Below are 21666 nucleotides of genomic sequence, written 5' to 3' on the forward strand. Positions count from 1 at the left end.
CCCTGAAAAATAAAGATCTTCCTCATCTATTGAAAGATATTCAGCCTAAGAGTTGGAAACTTTCCCTGTCATGCTAACGCCACCTGTCTAATGTGGGTTACACACACTGGGGGGTTATTTTTTCTTTTTAAACGAGTGCTAAAAGTCTATATCCCTGCAGGCATGAGCGCAGCTCTGAGCTGTCTGGGAGAAGGAGCAAGAGCAGCGGCAGGAGCTCTGCAGCTACGGTTGCTCCATTCGCCACGGGAACACAGGACACACCGAACAGCATCGCGGCGTGTGGAAAAGGCCAAAGTCCCCCAAGCTCTTTGAGACATGAGGTGAGGACTTGTCCCACCTTAGAGGATTTCCTTTCAGAACATGCGTGTCTGCCATACAGAGGATTTACTCCTTTGTGCTGCCCTGAGTTGTTTTTCATAATCATTTGGCCCCTAAGAAAATGTTACTAAAAATAAAGGAAGACCAAAAAATGTCCTTTCTCATTTCCAGCCTCACCCTCTTTGTATGATCACAAAAGATTCTCTGACCCATGAACTAACTGCTCTTTTTGATAAAACCATCTGGTAGAAATGCTAAGTAAAGCACTGTCTAAAACCAACAGCAAAAGGACAGAGGAAAAATAAGATGAAATCTTACTGTGTTTTTAGAGATTGTGAAATGTTACAAATTATGACAAGAAGTGTCTCAGGAACTTCTAGAGTTGCATGTTTAATTTTCTTTAAAAAGGAGAAAAACCTAGATACCCCCATTGTATAACTAAAGTCCCACAAATAAAGAGGACTCGTGGATCTGTACATGGCAAGAGGACACCCAAGTATCTGTAAGATTCAGAGCTCTCCGACATGGATCTTCTGCCTCTTCTCTGATGCCTTTGAATAACCCATGAGGGAAAACCTGTCTGTAAGTTTTCTTTACTGCCTGCCTAATTATTCCTGTGCCAACACAGGCATTCCAGTTGATCGAACGTAATTTATATTTCCTTTCACGTCCCGGCCTGGGGTGTCAGAGAGGTCCCTTCCCTTGGCAAAAGCAGCAGATGCAGAGCGGTGGCCGTGCCACAGAGCAGCCAACGTAACCCAGGAGCGTTAGCACCTGAGAAAGGCAAGGACATGACATGAAGGATTTTACCCATAACCACTGCAAAAATTTTATCCCAAATAAGGTGGCTTTTTGTTGTTTGTGGGAGTGGTTGCCCTTTTTTTGGTCTTGTTTTCTTTTTCTTTTGTAAGTCTTGGCTAAACCGAATTTTTATGTTGAATGCGGTCTCCATTTAGAAACAATCACTAAGCGAGACAGGTGATAAATATTCTTTAACAATAAATCACAACAAGAGGAGAGTTTTTATGCCTTTCAAAACCGATGCAATAAGGGAGGATCCTGGCAGTGATGGGGAGGCGGTTTTATTCTTAAGTTGCGGCCAATCGTTCAAAGCCAAAGCTCATTTTCTGAAGTTGTCTTTCATTGCCAAGTATAAGATTCTGATTTAAAATGACTTGGTTTGCATCTTTGTTTACATTTGACTCTCTAACCTGAAAGAAATCCAGCAATATTCATGGCTCCCCAGTCAATTTTGTGTTAACTTCACTTCCAGCTTCTCATGAATAGCGCTGTATTACAACAAATTAATTTTAAATGAACAGTCTTCCCTGGAAACATTTGTGCTCCATTTTGTGAAAAAAAAGTTGTTTTAAACAAGATTATACAGCTGACAGGATTACACCTGACATGAATGCAACCTTTTACTTAAATGAATAGTGATTTTCAGAACTGTGGGCTTTCAGAGTGTATTATATGACATTATTTTGCTATCCATGACACCTCTCAAAGTCTCAAGGCTTTTTCCCCCCTCTCTGCTTCCCATACAACATGTGCGGAGTTTCCCCAGTTTTACTGGAAAATTAAAAATGAATAATGCAGCTGTGAAAACAAAAAGTTTCAACGAGAAACTGTTTCCTCCTTTGTGTTCCCGGGTTCTTCAAACAGTTTACAGGCTTGATGACCTGCTGTTTATAGCCCATGCAGGCTACGAGATATTAAACAATATTCTTACTGTATTCTTACTTTCTCAAAGTCGACCCATATGTTTTAATTCTAATGCAAACACTGCATGAAAATAGACTGAAAGCATAGTAAGAAAGTTGCAGAAAAATAAATGCGATCCAGACAGATAGACATATAATTAGATATCAAAGGGGTTATTTTTAGTGTTGCAAAGCATTTCTCATTTATGTATGTATTTATTTATGAGCCTGGAAAAGCCTTGGAAAGCTACCAATTATTTTTATTGAAAACTAAATAGGATGCTTACTTAGAATTGTGCAGTGATGTATCAAACACATATTTTTTTCCATGTTGAAACATTAAAATGGTCGGCCATTTCTCTATCCATCTCTCTGTTACATCAGCAGAAAATATAAGAATTCAGACCACTGCGACTGAGGTTAAAGGGAATTCAGTATAACTCACTTTCCCAAGGAGCCAGCAGGGAGATTTGTAGCATGACAAATCACTAAGGAAGAGTATGTAAGAAGTAGTAATTCAAAGCTGGTGACAGTTGTTTAATTAACACTTTCTTCTGGCTTCTCGCTGTGTATATTATTTTATACAAATTATACTCACCTACCAACCAGCATGTGGGCAGAAATGGCTATAAAAAAGTTTACACTGAAAATACTGTATCTTGCATTAATACACTTTCCTCCTAAATTTGGCCCTAGAACTATTACCAGTCACTGCGGGTATTGCTGCCTCTTTTTTGTTACAGATTGTTTTTCTGTTAATATTCAAAGGCACCCAGAAAGGTGTAAAGCCCAGGTCAGAGTGACCGCTGTGCCCTGTAGATGATGCATCTCAAAACTGCTCTGTATTCCAGCAGTGAAACTTCAGCCCTAATCCAGCAACCTAAGAACTCCGTGCTGCAACCACTAAAAAGTAATATTTCTTCTCAGAGCATTCTGAAAAAGGCTAAAAATCAATGACATTCAGAACCTATTTTTTCTTACCAGATAATTAACCTAAAAGTTACTGCCATCTATCCGGAAGAGAATACGTTGTAGGACATTTGCAATTCACGCAATGGTGTAAATAATCTGCAACACTGACCAGCATGCACAGATTAAATATAAATGCACAGAGAAATAGATGTATAGCTACGGACATATAGTAATATAAATGTATCCCCCCCATCACTTAATTTTCCCCTTTTTTTCGTATAAAGGTACAAGATCACTGATAATAACTCAAGAATCCTCATAAACATCATCAAAACCTCACAAATAACAAAAAAGGAAGGAAAGAATCTGAGAAGTCTAAGAAATGAAAAAAAAAACCACCAAAAAAACAAACCAAAAAAAGTCCGACCCTAATATATCCTATTTGAATTGTATAAAATATTTCAAACAAAGCTAAAAAACTAAAAAAATTTAAAAAAAATAAAAAAAATGAGTGTGAAGACAATGTTAAGAAACGGGGGATATTACCTGAAATGTAAAAAACCACGTAATTCATTTTTAATAAATTCCTACTGCCGCACAACAACAAAAAATCCATGTGATTTTGATCCCCATACTAGAAGGCAAAACATCCTGGATGATGGTGCCTTTTCATCAGTAGTAAAACAACATTTCAGCATGTAAAATAATACCACTTTTTATCTGTCTATCTATCTATCTATCTATCATCTATCCTATCTATCTATTTCTCTCTATATATATCTGGTTAATCAGTATTTAGATTCTTTCCTACAGCAATTAAAACATTATTTACACTCTGCAGTCTCACACCTGATGTCTTTTTCCTGAAGAGAAATGTTCCAAATGTCTGACATCAGTTTTGACCAAAAAAACCCCTATTTGGGTCTGTCCACTTAGTTCATATGAAACAGCCTCAAAATTCCTCTGCTGTGTGAAACAAAAATCAAACAAAAATCTTAGTAAAATCATTTTACGTAACTTCCCCATCCTATCCACTTTGGACTGATCTAAAGGAATGAGATGACAGGTAAAGAACGCCTCTGGAAATAGTCCCACTTTGCATCCATAACATTCTTTTAAAATATATTCAGCAAAAAATAAAAAAATTAGCAGCTTTAAACCTCAAGTAAACAGTGATGTTTGTGGGTGAGTGAAGGATAATTCAAAAAAATCACACACCTTTCAAGTCCTTGTTATTCCTTTTGCTTTATTTCCAAATAGTAGAGTGAAAATAGCTATGTCCTTATTTATTACCTATGATCTGATTATTTCTATTTGAAAATAATTTGCCATGTTTTTGGCTGAGGAATATGCAGATTCAGCACAAGAAGGAATCCTACACTTTGCTTGCGAGAAAGAAAATGAGGCTGTACTGTTTGTAAAACATTCCGGCTACAATAATACAATTATTGTGAATCTGAAGAAATTATATCAAGATAATGACCTCTGAGAGGCTACAATTTTAAACCTTTTTCCTGCCATAGGGAGATGGAGGATCAGCAGTTAGCGTTCCAATCCAAGGCCCAAGCCTGTGCCAATATATTTTATAAGGTAAACCCAGGTTTGGGAGACAAGCTGAGTATTTTTCAGAGACTAAACCAGTATAAATCACAGAGTGCCAACACACTATGAGGTTAATGTTGTGTTTTACTACAGTAAGCAACTTCTATCACCATTTAAAATGAGACAAGCGAAATTCAGGCAGACAAAATCTCATGCATCAAAGATTAATTTTTCCAGTACTGAGCGTAGGCTTTCACTACTGAGAGAAAATATTAGAGTGGGAGCAGAAGCAACCGCTGCAGTTAAAGGAGCATAAACGTTTCCATTATAACCCCTTCTCCTTGTCAGCTGACTGCAGCAATCCGAATTTTGTTTATTTTTCTGCTACACATTAGACTTTTTATTATTATTCTTTGAGTAAAAAGGACTAACTATATCCAAATATAGAGGAAATAAAATATATTAGCCTTAAGGGACACAACGCCCTGCTCCAGTGCCAACACGCCTGAGGAATGACTGTAAGCCACCAGCGTGGAAAGGCGTGTTCCAGTGAAAATCATTTTTCACTGAATTAGGAGACATTTTAAATAGCGCCTTCCACATAAATTAAGCATTAGGAAAGTGTTTACACCTTGTAACTTACTCTGTGTTTCGTCAGGAGGGTATTCAGAGGGGATGCTGACACCAGGGAGCTGTGGTACCAAACAGAGGGAAATCTGGGCTGTGCCCACTCCTGTCCTGGTGTTCAACAGCCAGACTGGAGCAAGTGATGCCCAGAAGAAGAGGGTTTAGATTTAGCAGCGGGGATCGATAGTAAAACATTTCCTTTAGCCACTACCCATGGATTTGTTAACTGAACAGTTTGATGTGAAATGAGGATTTCCAGCGTCAACCACAGCATGACCCTACACTGACAAACGCGCACTCCGGTCCATTCACAAATTAAATTTTAAAGAATCTATCCATTAAAAAATGTATATGAGCTAGGCTCCAATCCAAGGACAAAGACCATAGACTCTCATGATGGAAGATTCTTGCTGATTCATAGCCGCACATTTCAACTGGTGGCTACAGCACTTGGCCCTTTTCTACCCAAACCGATGACGGACCCTGAGCAGACTTGGAAGGGAATTGGATGTTCGAACTTATTTCGTTGCAGTTGATAAATGCATTCCACGTTATTCCCCAGGAGTCCTAACTTCTCCCTTTGTATGTGTATGGGGGTACATAAGGGAGAGACAAATCATAAAGCTTTACAATGTAACATAAAACTCTCGCTAAAATCTAAGCAGGTTTTAGGACCGAAGAAGTAATCATTAATATTTCCCTTCCAACACATTTACAGCATATGCAATGCATGCTGTTGTTAATGGCGAATATAGCAGGTCATTAAGATGACTGGAGCCAATTAGGTGAAATTAAAACACAATAAAGACATCACTGCACTTATTTTCAAAATAGTTATAAAATACATAAATTGAGCTTATTAAAAAGAAACCTTTGAAATCTAGACAAAACCAGAAGAACACACAAATACACATTAAGTGCTTTTATTAACCACCAAAAATGCTTTCCCAAAGAAATCTAAACAACAAAAGCATTGCTCAAGAACAAGGAGTCCTGGACCTTTGATCATTATTAACTTGCTTTGCTTCATTTTAAATTTAATTTTCGAATCTGAAGCAATGATAAAGATTTAAGAAATACAGCAAAGGACAGCAAACAGCTGCTGCAGTTCAGTGCTGTTCCAGGAAATACCCAACTAGAGCTTTTTCTGGCTCTATAGACAGGTGCCATGCAGTTTGGGCACAACGCTGACAAAAACTCAACACTACTCAACTAAGACAACCAGTGTAAAGACATCCCTCCTGGAAAACCATCGTAACACTTACGAAGCTTCAATTATATTAACGATTGTGTCACCCTGTGCTTACCAGCAGCCTTTTTCAGCTGAAATTTCATCAAACTTCAGTCTGTTTATGCATCTGGTGGCACATGTGTTTTCACTTAGATATTTAAAAGCAATTGTGGGAGAAGATCAAGGACATTGTTCCAACAGGGACAAGTTAGTCTTCTCTAAGCAATCCTCTCTTGGCCACATATTGCTCACTTTTAATGCCTTCTTTTCAATTCCCAGACTTACTATCCTATTCCCAGAGTTACCTCTTTCCAGAAGAAATAGGAAGGTAGCAAACTGAATAACCGTGCAAAGATAACGTTCTTCCGCACATTAGAACCACGCAGAAGAAAGTATCGCTCTGACTCTTGCCTACCAGAAATTTAGAATCATTTGAGACAAAATTTAAGTAGTATTAAATCAATCAAGGTTTAAAAAGTAAGTAAACAAAGTTCTTTGTGGAATCCTGGAAATTCGAATAATATGCTTGAATAGTATGCCCCATTTCTCCAATTGATCGGGCTTAGAGTACTGGAGTAGGGTTTTGTGTCAACCTTTTAATTACAGCTCTGTAAGCGATCTCCAAGCAAATACAGAGAGATTTAAAATTGCTAAGCTCACAGCCTTACTTTAAAATAATACCCTCCAAATATTCGTCTTTTAAATACAGAAAATGATGTCTATATAGTAGAACACTTTTTAATCTCTGCTTTTTAATCCCCACTTTTTAATCTGATTAAACAAATTTAAAGGCTGCTTCCTCCTACTGCGTTTAATACTAGCACTCCTCCTAACTACTTATTTCACAGCAGGAATTGTCTTTGAGAGCACAAGCACATTATTACTCCAGACTGATCTGCACAGTGGCTTTGGACCAGAAGACTATGCTATACACAGCATTTCCTAAAGGACATTGCTTAAAGTACTAAAAATATCAAGCAAGCAGAAAAATTTACTCTAAATATTAGAGGTTTATTAACAACATAAACCAATGTATTAGAAACTGCCTGGCATTTCCAGCAGGGCACCTCCACTGAAAGTCCACCTTTCGGATTTAATTTACCAACGGTTGGCTCTATCCCATATTAGGGGCCGTAAAGTTTTATTTTCCTAGGTTTAGGGGTTTTATTATCAAACATTTTTTTCAGAAAAAATAAAGAAATTATTAGTGGAAATACTAAGAGTAGAAAAAAGTTAGTTTGGGGGTCCTTTCCTGCCAAGGTCAGGGTACTAATTCCCTGTGCTGGATGTTGTCACCATGTCTCCGATTGGTTTTAAGCCCGTTAAATACCTTGCAGAGTGGGACTGTATTTTTTAATGTGTTCTGACAGGGTCTCTTTTTTTCTAGTGGACCTCTGCAAGCAGATAACAAGCCACGAGGCTGTTATGGACCCTTGGTTCCAGCCATAAACACAATTTACATTCAGACCATTTTCTGCCAATATAACCAACTGGGCCTATTAATCAACCGAGAAAGAAAACAAGCATTTGTAGAGCTTTAAACAGACACCGTTCATCTGTTATTTAAAGCATGACGCTATCAGGGTACTGCTCAATGTTTGAGGAGCAGTTGTACAATATTTAGAATGAACTTTTATTTAAAAGGAACAACAATATGAAGTGCAGAAGTTAAGTAAATGATGATCAGTCTGGGAGAGCATGAAAGGAAAATATCTCCCAGCAAAAGGCACTGCCTTTTTCAGCCCTGCAAAGAGCTATGAAAACGTGGGTGCCTGCATAGGTGTTTGCTGAAAAACAATAGATGACATCAACCAAATTATGTATTCAGCAAACAACTCCACTGGCATTTGGGGGGGGCTTTGTGTAGGCTCTTGCAGCACACAAGGCAGATGGTGATCGCACTGACTTCTGCAAAACTGTACTGAATATTACATTAACTGGTAATTAGAAAACAATTTGATTTCACTTCTATTTTCATAGAGACTGCTTTTTGGCATTCAAAAATACACATCTCGAAAAGTTCATAGAGCAACATCTCTAGCCTATAGACGTGTTAATCGTGGTCTGTTCACATTATCAGGATAAAAAGATGAGGAAAAAAAGTTGATGATTTTATGTGTTCTCTCCCTGAATATTTACTGTTATTTGTGTATTTCACAAGCTGATCTCTGACTCAGATGCAACAAGAACAAACCACGGAAAGCTAGCCCATACCCTAAATCTTCGCATCTTTCAGTCAGACAGTATTTTTCAATTTCTCCTTTGTGAAGAAATCATTTATCAGACCTGTTCTTATTCAACCTAAGTAAATACAGCAAAGTATTCAATAAAAATAAAATAGATCATAAAGGAGATTGCAAGAGTGCTTTTTATCTACCAACTACCAGCTTCCTACCAAAGCGTATCTTCACTTCAAATGCCGAATTTAACTCCAACTTCCTCCAAGTTGTCTATAAAATAAAGCAATACGCTGCATGATCTTTGAATACTAAATATTCTTTAACATGGAGTCCTCAGCTCCAGCCCAAGTCCTGCCTCACACAGCCAGGCCAGCGCAGCCCGCGGCAGCTCTGCTGATTTCAGCAAAATGCTTCCAAGCAAAGCAGTTCAGGATCGAGAACTAGAGACGGGAAAATCCCAGGGGTAGGAAATACGATTGTACCATTTTGCAAATCTGTTAAATAACAACAAAAAATAACAATTCCTCACGCTAGGAAATAGATTTCACATTTACTCTCATTACTCATTCAACTGCGATCATGAGAAGAGCGGAGACAACAAAATAATCATTGCACTACTCAAATTGTTAAAGCATTGCTGTAGTTGGTCTCCTGTATACAAACAGATCAGTGAAAAGCAAACTCATTGTGAGAGCTGGCAGTTGTCCATTCACCTAGAACCTCCCACGAGTTGCTGACACACCAAATCGCATCACGGCACATCTGGATGGGAAAATCCAGACCTCCCGTCATGTTGTTGCTCTCATCACCAAAATCAGATGTGAAACAGCTTCCACAGTTAAATTGTAATACTAGTATGGCAAAGCGACACAGAGTGACAAAAAATATCTAGTGGCTCTATAGCTCTTTAAAATATGTAAACAGTCTTGATTGTTTGATTGCTTTCTGATGAATGGGCTACAAGGCACAACAATTTAATGAGTCTACAACCAAGAGGGAAAAGTAAAAGAAAACAACAGTCAGTGAACACAATTATGTTTTAAGGAAAAAAGTCTAAGAAATCAAGAGCATCTAATTCTCAGGCTCTGCACGCAAACCGTACATTTCCCTGCTTGTGCCTGTGTGTCAGTTAAAGTATCCTTTCCACTTCTCATGTTGATGCATGATCAAATAGAAACAGACGTGTCTTTGATGCAATTTCAATTTCTAAGAATATTGATTAAGCAGAATATTGACTTTTCTCTATGTCTGGTTACAGGTTTTATTTCCAACTGCAAGTGATAATGGGTTTTCTCACTGCTTTGTTTTGTTATTCCTACATAAAGAACAAACAAAAAAATGTCCTATAGTCTTCAAACAGGATCTCATTCTACAAACCGAACTTAAGCAAGACCCATTAAACTGCTACAATATTTAAAGGGAGGTCGCATCTCAGACGTGATCCTTTCTAGCACAGTTCTGTGCTCCTTGCTTTGGTACCTTCTATTTAATTTCTTTTATTAAAATACATGGGAGAAATCATGCACCTATACATGAACGGTTTTTCCATACCTCTCATATATTTTCTTAAAGACGAACAATTAATCATCAAAAATCCCCAGTAAATTACAACGTGTTATAAAACAATCCTATCAGCCTCATAAGAATCTGGTGAAGATTTTCGCCATAAACAAACCCAATATTACTACCACATAGAATCTTCCTCAACAATTTCTCTGACCTCTAGTCAAATTAACCTTTCAGAAGTAACTATTAGAGTGGTAAAAATATAGCAATTATCACTGTCAAGGAAATAATTGATAGCTCTCCTCATCATCATCACAGAAGGTGCCAACAATTTATTTCTTTACCAAAGGCATTAAGGACCACAGGAACCTGCTACTGCAGTAAGCATTTGATTTTACATGAAAGTAGAAAAAATTACCAGATGAGATCTAAATACATTTGAATGAGCCACGTTCCTGGTGCAAACTGCGTATTAGAAAAGAGATGTTGAACTCTAGTTATATGCTGTTTGTAATGCTTTCTTGGTATTTGTATCATCGTAACTTAATATACTATTCTGTAAGATCCTAACTTGCAGATTTCCTACTTTATATTCTTACGTAATAGAGTGGCCAACCAACATGCTGTCAACATGTTAGGTTTTTCCAAGACAAGCTCAACATGTATGCAACAAGGTCAAATAGCCGTCTTCCTATTTTAAATAAGATGGGAATTCTGACAATTCCACTTTCGATGTGCAAAAACATTCCAGCACTGAGCTGCGCTCTGCTGAAAGCTCAAGTGTGACAGATGCCTTCTCAGTAATGCCCGATCAGCCTCTACTTAGCAGCTGAAAACACAACATATCACTTTGATCTCCTCCGCTCTCCAAGTATTCACAATCAAGGAATCTGCACGAAGAATATGAAATATGCAGCATTTCCAGAAATTGTCTCCATGGAACTTAGAATATGATAATGTGTATTTTGTTCATACTTCATAAAGCATTTCCAATCCTTTATTATGCATACGATATGTTGAAGTTTGCAAAAAACTAAACATGAAAGCCGCTTTATATTTTAGAGACGTGTAGGTTTCATAGGATAACACAGGTGAAATAATCGTTCCCTTTTGAGGGGAACGCATTATTACAAAACATGCTTAATTAAGTCCCACTGCTAATTTTGTAAATGAAGACCTTGTTGAATTACACCACAGGGAAATAAAGCATCCACACCCCCTCCACATGCTTAAACCAAAAAGAAAACGCTTTGGGTTGACTTACATTTTGCGGGGAGGTCATATCCACAGGTGATTTTTGCTTGTCCAGTCTCACAGCCGCTCAGGTTGCGACATTCAGCAACTAGGCAGGGCCCAGCAGCTCTGTGTATGCAGCCATCCACTACAAAAGCAAACCCAGAAACTTGGATTTATTCAAAGCCAGTCTTTATGTTGCCTTCACACAAATATACGGTGACATTTACTGCTCTTTTTTACATTCACAGCACAGACCTGCTGATCTATAAGGAGACAGCCAAATATATACATTTTTTTCTGCCAGAATGAGTCGATGAGTTTATAAAAATATACATATGTAGGTATTTGGCCAACTCCAGCTAATTGAAAATACCTAGAAAAAGGTAAAGCAGAATTAAAATTTCAATATTAGAAAAGGGTCTTATTCAAGGCTCTAAGAAATTCTCACTACAAATTATGAAAATAAATTTGATCCCTGGCTAAATGCCAAACTTTTTTACTACATACCTCTGACACTTCTACAATTATGCAGACTGTTTGATGTCACTGTCCTGTTAATGTCTTATACAAAAATTCCATGAAACAATGCCTATGGATTTCAAATACAAAAAATGCCTTGTCTGGAAAGCTGGAGAGGGACTTTTTACCAGGGCATATGGCGATAGGACAAAGGGTAATGGTTTTAAACTGAAAGACGGTAGATCAGATTGGATAGAAGGGTGAAATTCTTCCCCACGAGGGTGGTGAGGCACCGAACAGGCTGCCCAGAGAGGTGGCGGATGCCCCATCCCTGGAGACATCCCAGGCCAGGCTGGACGGGGCTCTGAGCAACCTGAGCTGGTGAAGATGTCCCTGCTCATGGCAGGGGGGGCACTGGATGAGCTTTGAAGGTCCCTTCCAAACCAAACTGTTCAATGATTCTATAAACCTTGTTTCTAGTTGCCGATCGCTCTCCTGAGCTGCGAGGCTGTGCTGGCTCCTCTCGCTCCAGAGGCAGCTCCCCCCGCAGTGGCTTTATGGAGCCGCGGTGCATTGTGGCATCAGCACGTGGCCGCGTCACCGCACTGCTGTTGTGTCACCCACCGGCCACCCCCGGGCCCACCTGGAGCCCGTCTGGACACGTGTGGGACACCCGCTCTCGCTGACCCTGCTCTGAGGAGGGGCCTCGACTGGCACTGACCTGGTCACTGAAGCAGAGAACGGTATTAAAATAAATAGTGTTACAATAGGACAAGGGGTGATGGTTTTAAACTAAAAGAGGGGAGATTCAGGCCAGACATGAGGAAGAAATTTTTTACAGTGAGGGTGGTGAAACACTGTCCCAGGTTGCCCAGAGAGGTGGTGGATGGCCCATCCCTGGAGACATCCCAGGCCAGGCTGGACGGGGCTCTGAGCAACCTGATCTGGGTGAGGATGTCCCTGCTCATGGCAGGGGTGGCACTGGATGGGCTTTAAAGGTCCCTTCAAAACCAAACTATTCTATGGTTCTACGATTCTATGACCTTTTTTCCTTTTTTTTCCCCCATGTTTAAATTTTGCATTATTCAAGCAATACTTCGGAGTTAATTAAATAATAATTACTAAAGGTTGCAATTGCAGCTAAGTATGCAAGAAAATGAGGAGAGTGCATACATCTTACTGCCTTTGGGAGCCAGTGAAAGAATAATAGCAGCAGCAAAGAATTTTAAAAAAGGCTGCTGGCACAGCATTTCTGCCCTCTCAATATGCAATCAAAGAAATTATTTACTGTAATTATGGCAAAAAGTTTAAGAAAAAGGAAACAAAAAAAAAGGGAAACACTGTGTGCATGAACATATTACCTATGGTAAAGCCCTAAGTCAGCAGCAACGATGAAGTTCAACTGTGGGAAATAATCATCATAAAAGCTACAATATCAATTCAAAAAAGGTAAAATAAGCTGAAGTATAAAGGCTAAACAAATACTCTGTTTCCCCAAAAATAAGACAGGGCCAGTAGTAATTTTTGTGCCAAAAGATGCTTACTTTTTTACCTGTATGGCTGCCTGGACATTATTTAAATTGACATTTTTAATGAACTGTAACTAGGGCTTACTTTTGCAGTAGGGCTTATATTTTGAATACCCTCAAAAATCCTGAAAAATCACGCTAGGGCGTATTTTTGGGGCAGGTCTTATTTTTGGGGAAAGAGGGTGCTTATGGAGACAAGGAAGATTCTGTATGAGTATCATTCAATATTTATTTCAGATTTTATTTCAGATGTAACCAGTTCAAAATTACAGCAGTATCCAACAGTATGTTTGAAGCAATTAAACCAGAAAAGCTAAGTGTAGATGGGTTTTCAAGAGATGCACATAATCTGTTGTTTTTTGAAGCTGGAATGGAAATGACAACTGGCCTTTCTACATTAAGGGTATAGCCGGTTTTGAAGCCACAAATCCCCAAAGGGAAGGGCAGATAACATCTTTATCTGAATGAAGCCACGTCCTAAGAAGTGTTAAAAACTTGATTGTTCTATATCAGGGTCAATATTCAGACGACACAGTGAAACTGGATAAGCGGTTCCTTATAAAACTCCATCCTCACCCTGGACACGGTGCGTGAGTTTCAAAATGTCATTTTGAAATACTTTACATTAGACAGTTACAGAGTCACATGATGTTGCACTTTCAACGAAATTTTCTATAATTTTCCTATTGAAATAATGTGGATACCAAGCCACGAGCTGTAAGCACATTGTGCACTCTCTATACCAAGACACCAAATCTTCTTACTCTACTTTAGCTGAACTTTTGTTTTTAACCTACTCAAAATCTCTGCTCAACAGACTCCAAGATGCTAACGCAAGAATAATATTTTGTAACCTCGAGGTGAAAAAACAATGCTTGAAATCTATCTTGTGCTCATAATATCCAGTTTAATCATTTTAACTTAATTACTAAATGCTTTTCCAAAGCAAGCACAATAAGCAAACCAGTATGCGTTGAAATCTCAAGTATATTTTTATAAGCATGACCACCACAATCTTTACCAACATTAATACTTCCTGAGACATTAACATAAAACCAGCGCTGATGGTTAGGACTAGCACTTTCTGCATGATCCTTTCTAGAAGAAGTCTTTCACCTCAGGAATATGGACAAGGGCTGGAGTCTGTGCAATGATTCCCTTGGCAGTGGATTAATCATTTCCAGCCCAAGCTCCTTCTTGTCCCTAACGAGCAGGCACCCTCCCTCCAGCAGTGTCTATACAATTACTGGTTCAGCTGCCGTCTCAACCGAATCATCTGGACAAACAAGTTCTTTTCCCCCAAACTCCATTCACTTTAACCCAAGTCCCTCATCATAAGGACATTGAAGTACTAGAGGAGGAAGTTCAGAGGAGGAGATGAAGCTGGTGAGGGGTCTGGAGCACAAGTGTGATGAGGAGCAGCTGAGGGAGCTGGGGCTGTTCAGCCTGGAGAACAGGAGGCTGAGGGGAGACCTGATCGCTGTCTGCAACTGCCTGAAAGGAGGGTGTAGCGTGGAGGGGGTTGGTCTCTTCTGCCAAGTAACAAGTGATAGGAGGAGAGGAAATGGCCTCAAGTTGCGCCAGGGGAGGTTTAGATTGGATATTAAGAAAAATTTCTTCACAGAAAGAGTTTTGATGCACTGGAACAGGCTGCCCAGGGAAGTGGTGGAGTCACCATCCCTGGAGGGGTTTAAAAGGCGTTTAGATGAGGTTCTTAGGGACATGGGTTAGTGCCAGAGTTAGGTTATAGTTCGATTCGATGACCCTGAGGGTCTCTTACAACTAAAATGATTCGATGTTTCTATGATTCTAAGTCCAGCTCAGAGCATAGCCAAAAAACACAACCCGCAAGAAAAGGAAGCACAGGTTCTGGCAGGGAAGTGGAAGCGCAGATTTGTCCCTTCTTCTGAATCTGCAATGTATGAACACACCTAATGTGTTAACATACCACGTGCCAGATCAGCTGTGACGGCCAAAACACAGGTGGCCCCAGCTCCCCATCTATAAACCACCTCATGATGGACAAAGCTCTTAATGCACATACATCCAGCTATGGTATGGATGGTCTATCGCGACTTTCCTGGAGCTGGTTCCACACAGGTCCATGTCCAGCCCTTATCACTGAATCAGCTTCCAGAAAGATGAAAACATAATTTAAAGAAAAAAAATCTTAACAGAGGAAAATCAATTCTATCATAACCAGTTTTGACATATGACAAGGAAAATGGAAGACATCTGCCAAAACCAAAGAAGTAGATGTGCATATTTCCCTTATAAAGGTGGCATAATAGAAAATGATTGAATACTCCAGACAGATGGAAATGTAGACATTAGCATTTGATATATACATCAGCGACTGATGACATAGAAGAACGAAGAACAGGGGGAACAACCAGCAAAAAACCAATAACAAAAAAACCCCACCAAAAAATAAAACAACACCAAGTCAACCACAATTTTCTGAATAACCTCTTTTTTTCTACCATACTTTATTAAATACTTGAGCAGAGATGACCTCTGATCTATGTACGCATTTTCCCTTTAATATGATAACTCAAGAAATCATGCTAGAAATACTCTGTTTCCAATAGTAAATACAATCTCTAACACAAGTTTGATTATTCTTAAAGCAAAAACCCAGGCAGTGAAATATCTTGCCAACATGAGCACTCCGCGTAACATAAAGGAAAAAATTGGCAGAGGTGGCGTAGATTAGCGAATCTAAATGTGCTACTTCAGCGTCTGCTAAAGCATGTCCTAGATGTATTCATTCAAAAAAACATGGAACGGCCATGTGCAAAACATTGACGTGAGATATTTTGTTTTTCTGGAAGTGGGCACTGACTGGTAAGTGTACAGAGAAGTAAGTTCTGTTAACGTGGAAACTTTAAGGAAATTACAGATAATGGCAACAACCTCAGGAGGGAAAAATTATGGCCAAAGAGATATCGTTATTGTGTAGTAAGAGATTTACATTATAATAATGGCATGATGCAAAATTACTTTTATAGGAAAGTGAAGACTCTTTGCTATATTGGTTTCAGATACTTTATCTGTATCATTGGTTTGATATATAGATGCTTATCTGAATTCTTCAAAACAGATCTGGAAAACTTTAAACCATATCCCACTGTTCTTTCCCTGGAATTTCTTTGTGCAACTGGATGAAAAACCCAGGCACTTATGGTCAAATCTGACTTGCGTCATGTGGCAGTGATAAGGAATTATGTATTATCACTGTGTCTTACAACCAATGAAAAATTTCATTTTACTTTGAAGCTACCACTCTGCTTCACAGGTTGCCTTTTTTCTACAGGCTTCCCTTCCTGTCCGGATTTATGGAAATCATATATACACTTTGGGTCACTTATATAAACAGGTGACCTGCCATTTCACAGCTATGGGAAAGGTGGAGAAAATCCCACAGACAAAATTATCAATCATAGTTTGACTAGAAAGCCCATCTCCGGTCTGCATGATGATTAATTGGCATTTCTAAGTACCTGGGAACACTTGAAGGCACTAAAGACAGGGCTGCTACCTGTCCTTATGATACTGTGCTTCTCGATATGAGTTATGCTTACAAACCAAGCTATTTCTAAGGATTTTTGATAGCATTAACACTAAATGTGTCCTGCCCTGGGCCACGAGCAAGGTGGCAACTATCATAGAGTCATAGAATAGTTTGGGTAGGAAAGGACCTTCAAAGGTCACCTAGTCCAGCCCCCTGCAATGAGCAGGGGCATCTTCATACCCACAGGATGGTCACTCTTCTCTTCTCCATTCCATAAAGCCATCAAAAGTACTACTCCAACATTTTTTCATTAAAAATAATATTAGCAATCTCACTGCATGCCTCCGTAAGTTTTAGGAGCCACCAGGGACAGCATTTTGTTCTCCCAACAACTCGGCAGAAGCCATTAATGAAGAAAAACTCTTTTCAAAGCTACTGCAATCAATGGTAGTGGTTGCACAGAGAAGTCACTTGAAAAATAATAGCTTAAAATACATGGACAAACCCAAGAATCAAAATAAAACTCCCAAAGTTAGAGTGTATTAAAAACAATGCATTAAACAAAAATATGGGAATCTTTGACAACATCTTTCTGCGCTGCAGACTAAAGGATGCTAAAAGGTTAAATCCTTTCTTATTTATTATTTGTTCTCCAGATTTAAAGGGTTAAAGTTATATAGTGAAAACTAGTTAATTTATTGATGTACAACATAGAACAAATCTATTTCTCACAGAAATCTCTTAAAATTGCAAATGAAGCAAAAGCACAGGAAACACAGAATTAAGGGTATCATGGGATGCTGCTTAAAAAAAAATAAGCTAGCAAAACTAGCCTTGCAGTACAGATGGTAATAAAAAGGGTAAGGCAATCAAACACAACAGCAAAATATACTAATTCCCCTGGGAATAATAAGTCCCAAACTTCTTTTGTGACCTTGTGTGTGAGTCTGGATAAATTGAAGTTACAGTGTAAACAACACATGCAGATTTATCACGTTATATTTCAAGAACCTATATATTCCCCCCCCATAGTAATCCTGTTCTCTGGTGCTTTTCCAGATTTCCATTTCTCCTTTTCACTAGGAACTTCAGGAGATTTACTTACTTAAGAAAGTTAACCGTGCATGATTTATCCACGAAACATGACTGTTCTGCCACATGGCAAATGCCAGGAGTGAATAAAAATAGAAAAAAATCATTATATCAGATATATTGCCCAGGACACACCAGAGGAAGCTGTTTTGCCCCAGCTGTAACACACCTCTGGTATACAGGCCCTCAGGACTTTTCCAAAATACCCATTGCAAGGATGTGTGTGGAAACCAGGGGGAAAAAAAAGAAAGAAAAACAATCAAAAACCCCACAAACACACCCCCAAGGCCCCCAAAACAACGCAAAAACAAGCTCACGACCTAAAGCAACCGCATTCTGCAAAACTGGTGAAGTATCTCGAGGAAGTTCATTGGAACCAAGTGCTGCCAAAGTTGCAACTGCACCTCTGAGACCGACGTCAAGGGGAAATAAATCCTGCCCAGCAAGAGACAACAGCTGCTGGTCTAATGAACAAAGGTGGGGATCTTCAAAAGATTACAACATACATGCCAGGCGACCGCTGCTGCTAGAAACAGCAGTTCATATTGTGGAGATGGCCTCTGCCATTGGGAAGTTTAACGAACTGAAGTTTTTTAATCAACACGCTGGTTTATAGGCCTCCAACATAATTAATTTTAAATACTTACCATTTTTACAGTACTCTCTGGCCAAGATCTCGACGAGTTTAAAAGCATGATCTGATCTAGCCTCAAAATTCTCCGTTTTAAAAACAAAAAGCAACTATTTATTTTGAGATGGCTAATTTACTGAATCAGGTTCACATTTCATCACAATCTAAATTTATAGTTCTTTAATGATTCTTATTTTCAGAAACTCTTGGTGCCTACACCTGAGCTAAATCAAGACAAACCAGTGAGTTTAAAGTCTTGGTGCTTAATCTACTGATTGCCTAATGTGCCGGTTCCCATTCTCTGTATAGTGCCCATCTTTATTTAAGAATCAACATTTTGAGACTGCACAAGGGGCCTCATTGCAGCCAGAATTAATATTCTGAGTCCTCCCAGCTCCAACCACTAACCCGTGCTGCAGCTAGAGTTTAATGAAAAGTCATCATAAGGTGTAATAAAACCATTATTCCAGCACAAACTGCAAGGAACAAAACTACTCATAACGAGGGCATGTGTAAGCCTTATTGTTAAGTCATACATGAGCAATTTGTATTTTAGAATATTGTTTAGCTGAAATCCTCCAAATTTAGCATTAAAACCCACCAGTTATGGCCAGCAATGATGAAAAGTGCTGGGAATTAAATTTTAAGACCTACTGGTTGTTTTAAGAGAAGGCTGCCCTTAATCTGGGTGCAGTTCACATCCAAGCATAATGAAAGCAGCTGAAAGATCCAACATAACCAATGTCCACGCTATTAACCAGCAAAAAGACATATGGAAGTAAAGAAGTCAACAATGATTCAAAATAAAGCTCAGCCATGGACCTGTTAAATTTTAAGTGTTCTACATTTATTGCACACAACCAATTATTCTTACTTCGACAGAAATACAAAACAATTGTAAACCCACACATTTTGGCAGACTTTTTTACTTTAGTCAAGTATCTTGGGATATCAGAAACTCATATTAAGAAAAGCCAAGTAAAAGTTGTTCTGTCACGTTAGCGATGACGATCGGTAAATTCCTTCCATAAACGACTAAGCAATAAGGAAAGTGCTCATTTTATCTCACACTTAGGACGTCATCTTTCTTAGTCTCCGAGCGCTCCACTCCAATTTTGTACACAAAGTTAGAATGTCAATAGAATTCACACTTTCGTCGGCCCACTCAAGCAGCATAAGGGCTCAGAGAAACATGGGTCTGATAAACCTGTCTGAATGTCACACTTTTGGCAGGAAAAAAAAAGAACTAGGAAAGGCTCCAACTGTGTTTTTCCAGTTTTTCCCAGTCCAAAACGCTGACATTATGGCATGTGTGAAGGAAGCGTTCAATTCCTTCGAATTCTGTTCGTGTTGGGACACCTGACACAACACACTCTTCTACAGATGGAAAGGAGACGGCTACACCTTCAATACCTCGCTGCAGCAAGCAAAAAAAAAATGAGTGGTGTTGTTTATTGAGAAGTGAAATCTGGTGAAATTTCAGGTTACTAAACCAAATTCAGCTCATGTTCATCTCAATTTGCTCCCCCAGCTTCCCAAACTGACTAATAAGAAGCTGCAAGGGTTTTTTAATGTGGTGTCACACAGAAGAAATGGGTTTGGTGAGCTCAAAGTCCTTTCCTCATCCTGCTGGGCAGTCATTTACAGCTGGATACCACACAGATTGGGAGGACAAAACTCTTTGACTATATTTCGTTGGTAGGATGCCTATTAGTCCTGGTTTTGCGTTCATGTCAATGTGCTATTATTACAGGACTCTCATTCTTCATCAGGAACATAACTCTGAAGTCCAACTTCATGCATCATAGACTCTTCCTATGCCCATTAAAAAAATAAAAAGTATGTGGAACAGATTAAAAATAGGACCTTGTGCAAAAACAAAATTTAAAAAAAAAAAAATATATATAGTTGTGTCCCTCTGAAAAGGCAGCAAATTGGGAGGGTTGGTTACACTCCTTGCACTACCTAGTTCAGACATATAAATAGAATTCTATTAGTTAAGTCTTAACCTACCATTTAGGGGTTTGCATCACCTTGAACTGAAATGATGTAAATGTTTAGGGAGATGACACACAAACCTTTTCCTCCCCATTTTCAGAGCCGTTTGCAAACTAGGCTCTGCTTAGCACTTATTTCTAAGTCCAGACAGAAAAGTCGATGCCCACCTTGGACCACGATGCAGCCTCCTCCAGCCCCTCACTTAATAATTTTATTTTAAACAAGCACCTTTGTGCTTCCTCCCTTCAAGCACAGGCAAAACTCCCAGTAAATGTCCACATTATTATTATTTTTAAAATCTCACTGAAACTCTCTTTTGCCACAATGGCTATTAAGCTATTGACAACACTGGGCTACTACCATTGTATCCATCTCTGTCTGGCATATAGAACTACACAGTCTATTTTTCCTCCTGCACTGTTTGGAAACACTAAGTTAAATTCTGAGAAACAGAATCTAAAAAGATAAAAAAAAAGCCTGTAAGGGCAACAAAACTCAGATTTTATTTTAAAAAAAAATTACTAATGTTCTGAGGCTGCACGTAAATGAAATAAAGAACACAGAAACGGACAAACTGGTAAGACTCGCTGTCCATCTGTCTCTGAAACCTGTCTCACATGATGGCCAAACAAAATGCCTAAAAAAAGAGAGAAAAAACAGAGAAAGAAATTACCAGTGCTTCCACAGAATATTCTTCCAGCCCTTCGGTACTGGCAACTCACAAACCTGAGCAAGATGTCTTTTCTGTATCATTCTCGACATGCCTTTTTCTTGGGTTTTGTTTGTTTTAGCATTTTCTGAGCATCTCAGATTCATACAAGCATTTGGATTTGTATTTTCCAATTTTATGCAGTCCTCTGTGTATTGTGGGCAGCACCATTAGCAAGGAAATAAATACTGCAGATTATACTGAGTAAAAGCATGCTGTCAACCTAGAAAAAAGGAATGAAAAAAAATACTGCGAAGTCTTTAAGAAAGTTTTTGGTCATTTTTTCCCCCATTTACGACACACACAGACAAGTACTTCCTCTCTGTTGTCTGATAACTATTTTTCTTCGGGTTTTTTGTAATATATCTTTTCCTTCTCTGTAGGTTTCAGCATTTTAGGGCTCTGCATGAAAGCACAGGTGACTGCCATGGCGTGCTCCACTACTTGCAAACGTTTCAAAAATACCAAGTGCATGGGCC

The 21666-nt window shown here is 38.9% G+C and overlaps 1 protein-coding gene across 5 annotated transcripts in view; it reads right to left on the reverse strand.

Annotated features, from left to right (window-relative positions):
- Positions 1-21666, reverse strand: part of MACROD2 (mono-ADP ribosylhydrolase 2) — an 857870-nt gene that overhangs the window by 587065 nt on the left and 249139 nt on the right. For all 5 annotated transcript variants that reach the window (XM_065632892.1, XM_065632891.1, XM_065632889.1 and 2 more), the window contains exon 5: positions 11284-11400. In XM_065632892.1, the coding sequence (XP_065488964.1) occupies positions 11284-11400 (117 nt within the window). The remainder of the gene's footprint in view (positions 1-11283; positions 11401-21666) is intronic.

The sequence above is a fragment of the Caloenas nicobarica genome, chromosome 3 (assembly GCF_036013445.1).
Source record: "Caloenas nicobarica isolate bCalNic1 chromosome 3, bCalNic1.hap1, whole genome shotgun sequence".
NCBI lineage: Eukaryota > Metazoa > Chordata > Aves > Columbiformes > Columbidae > Caloenas > Caloenas nicobarica.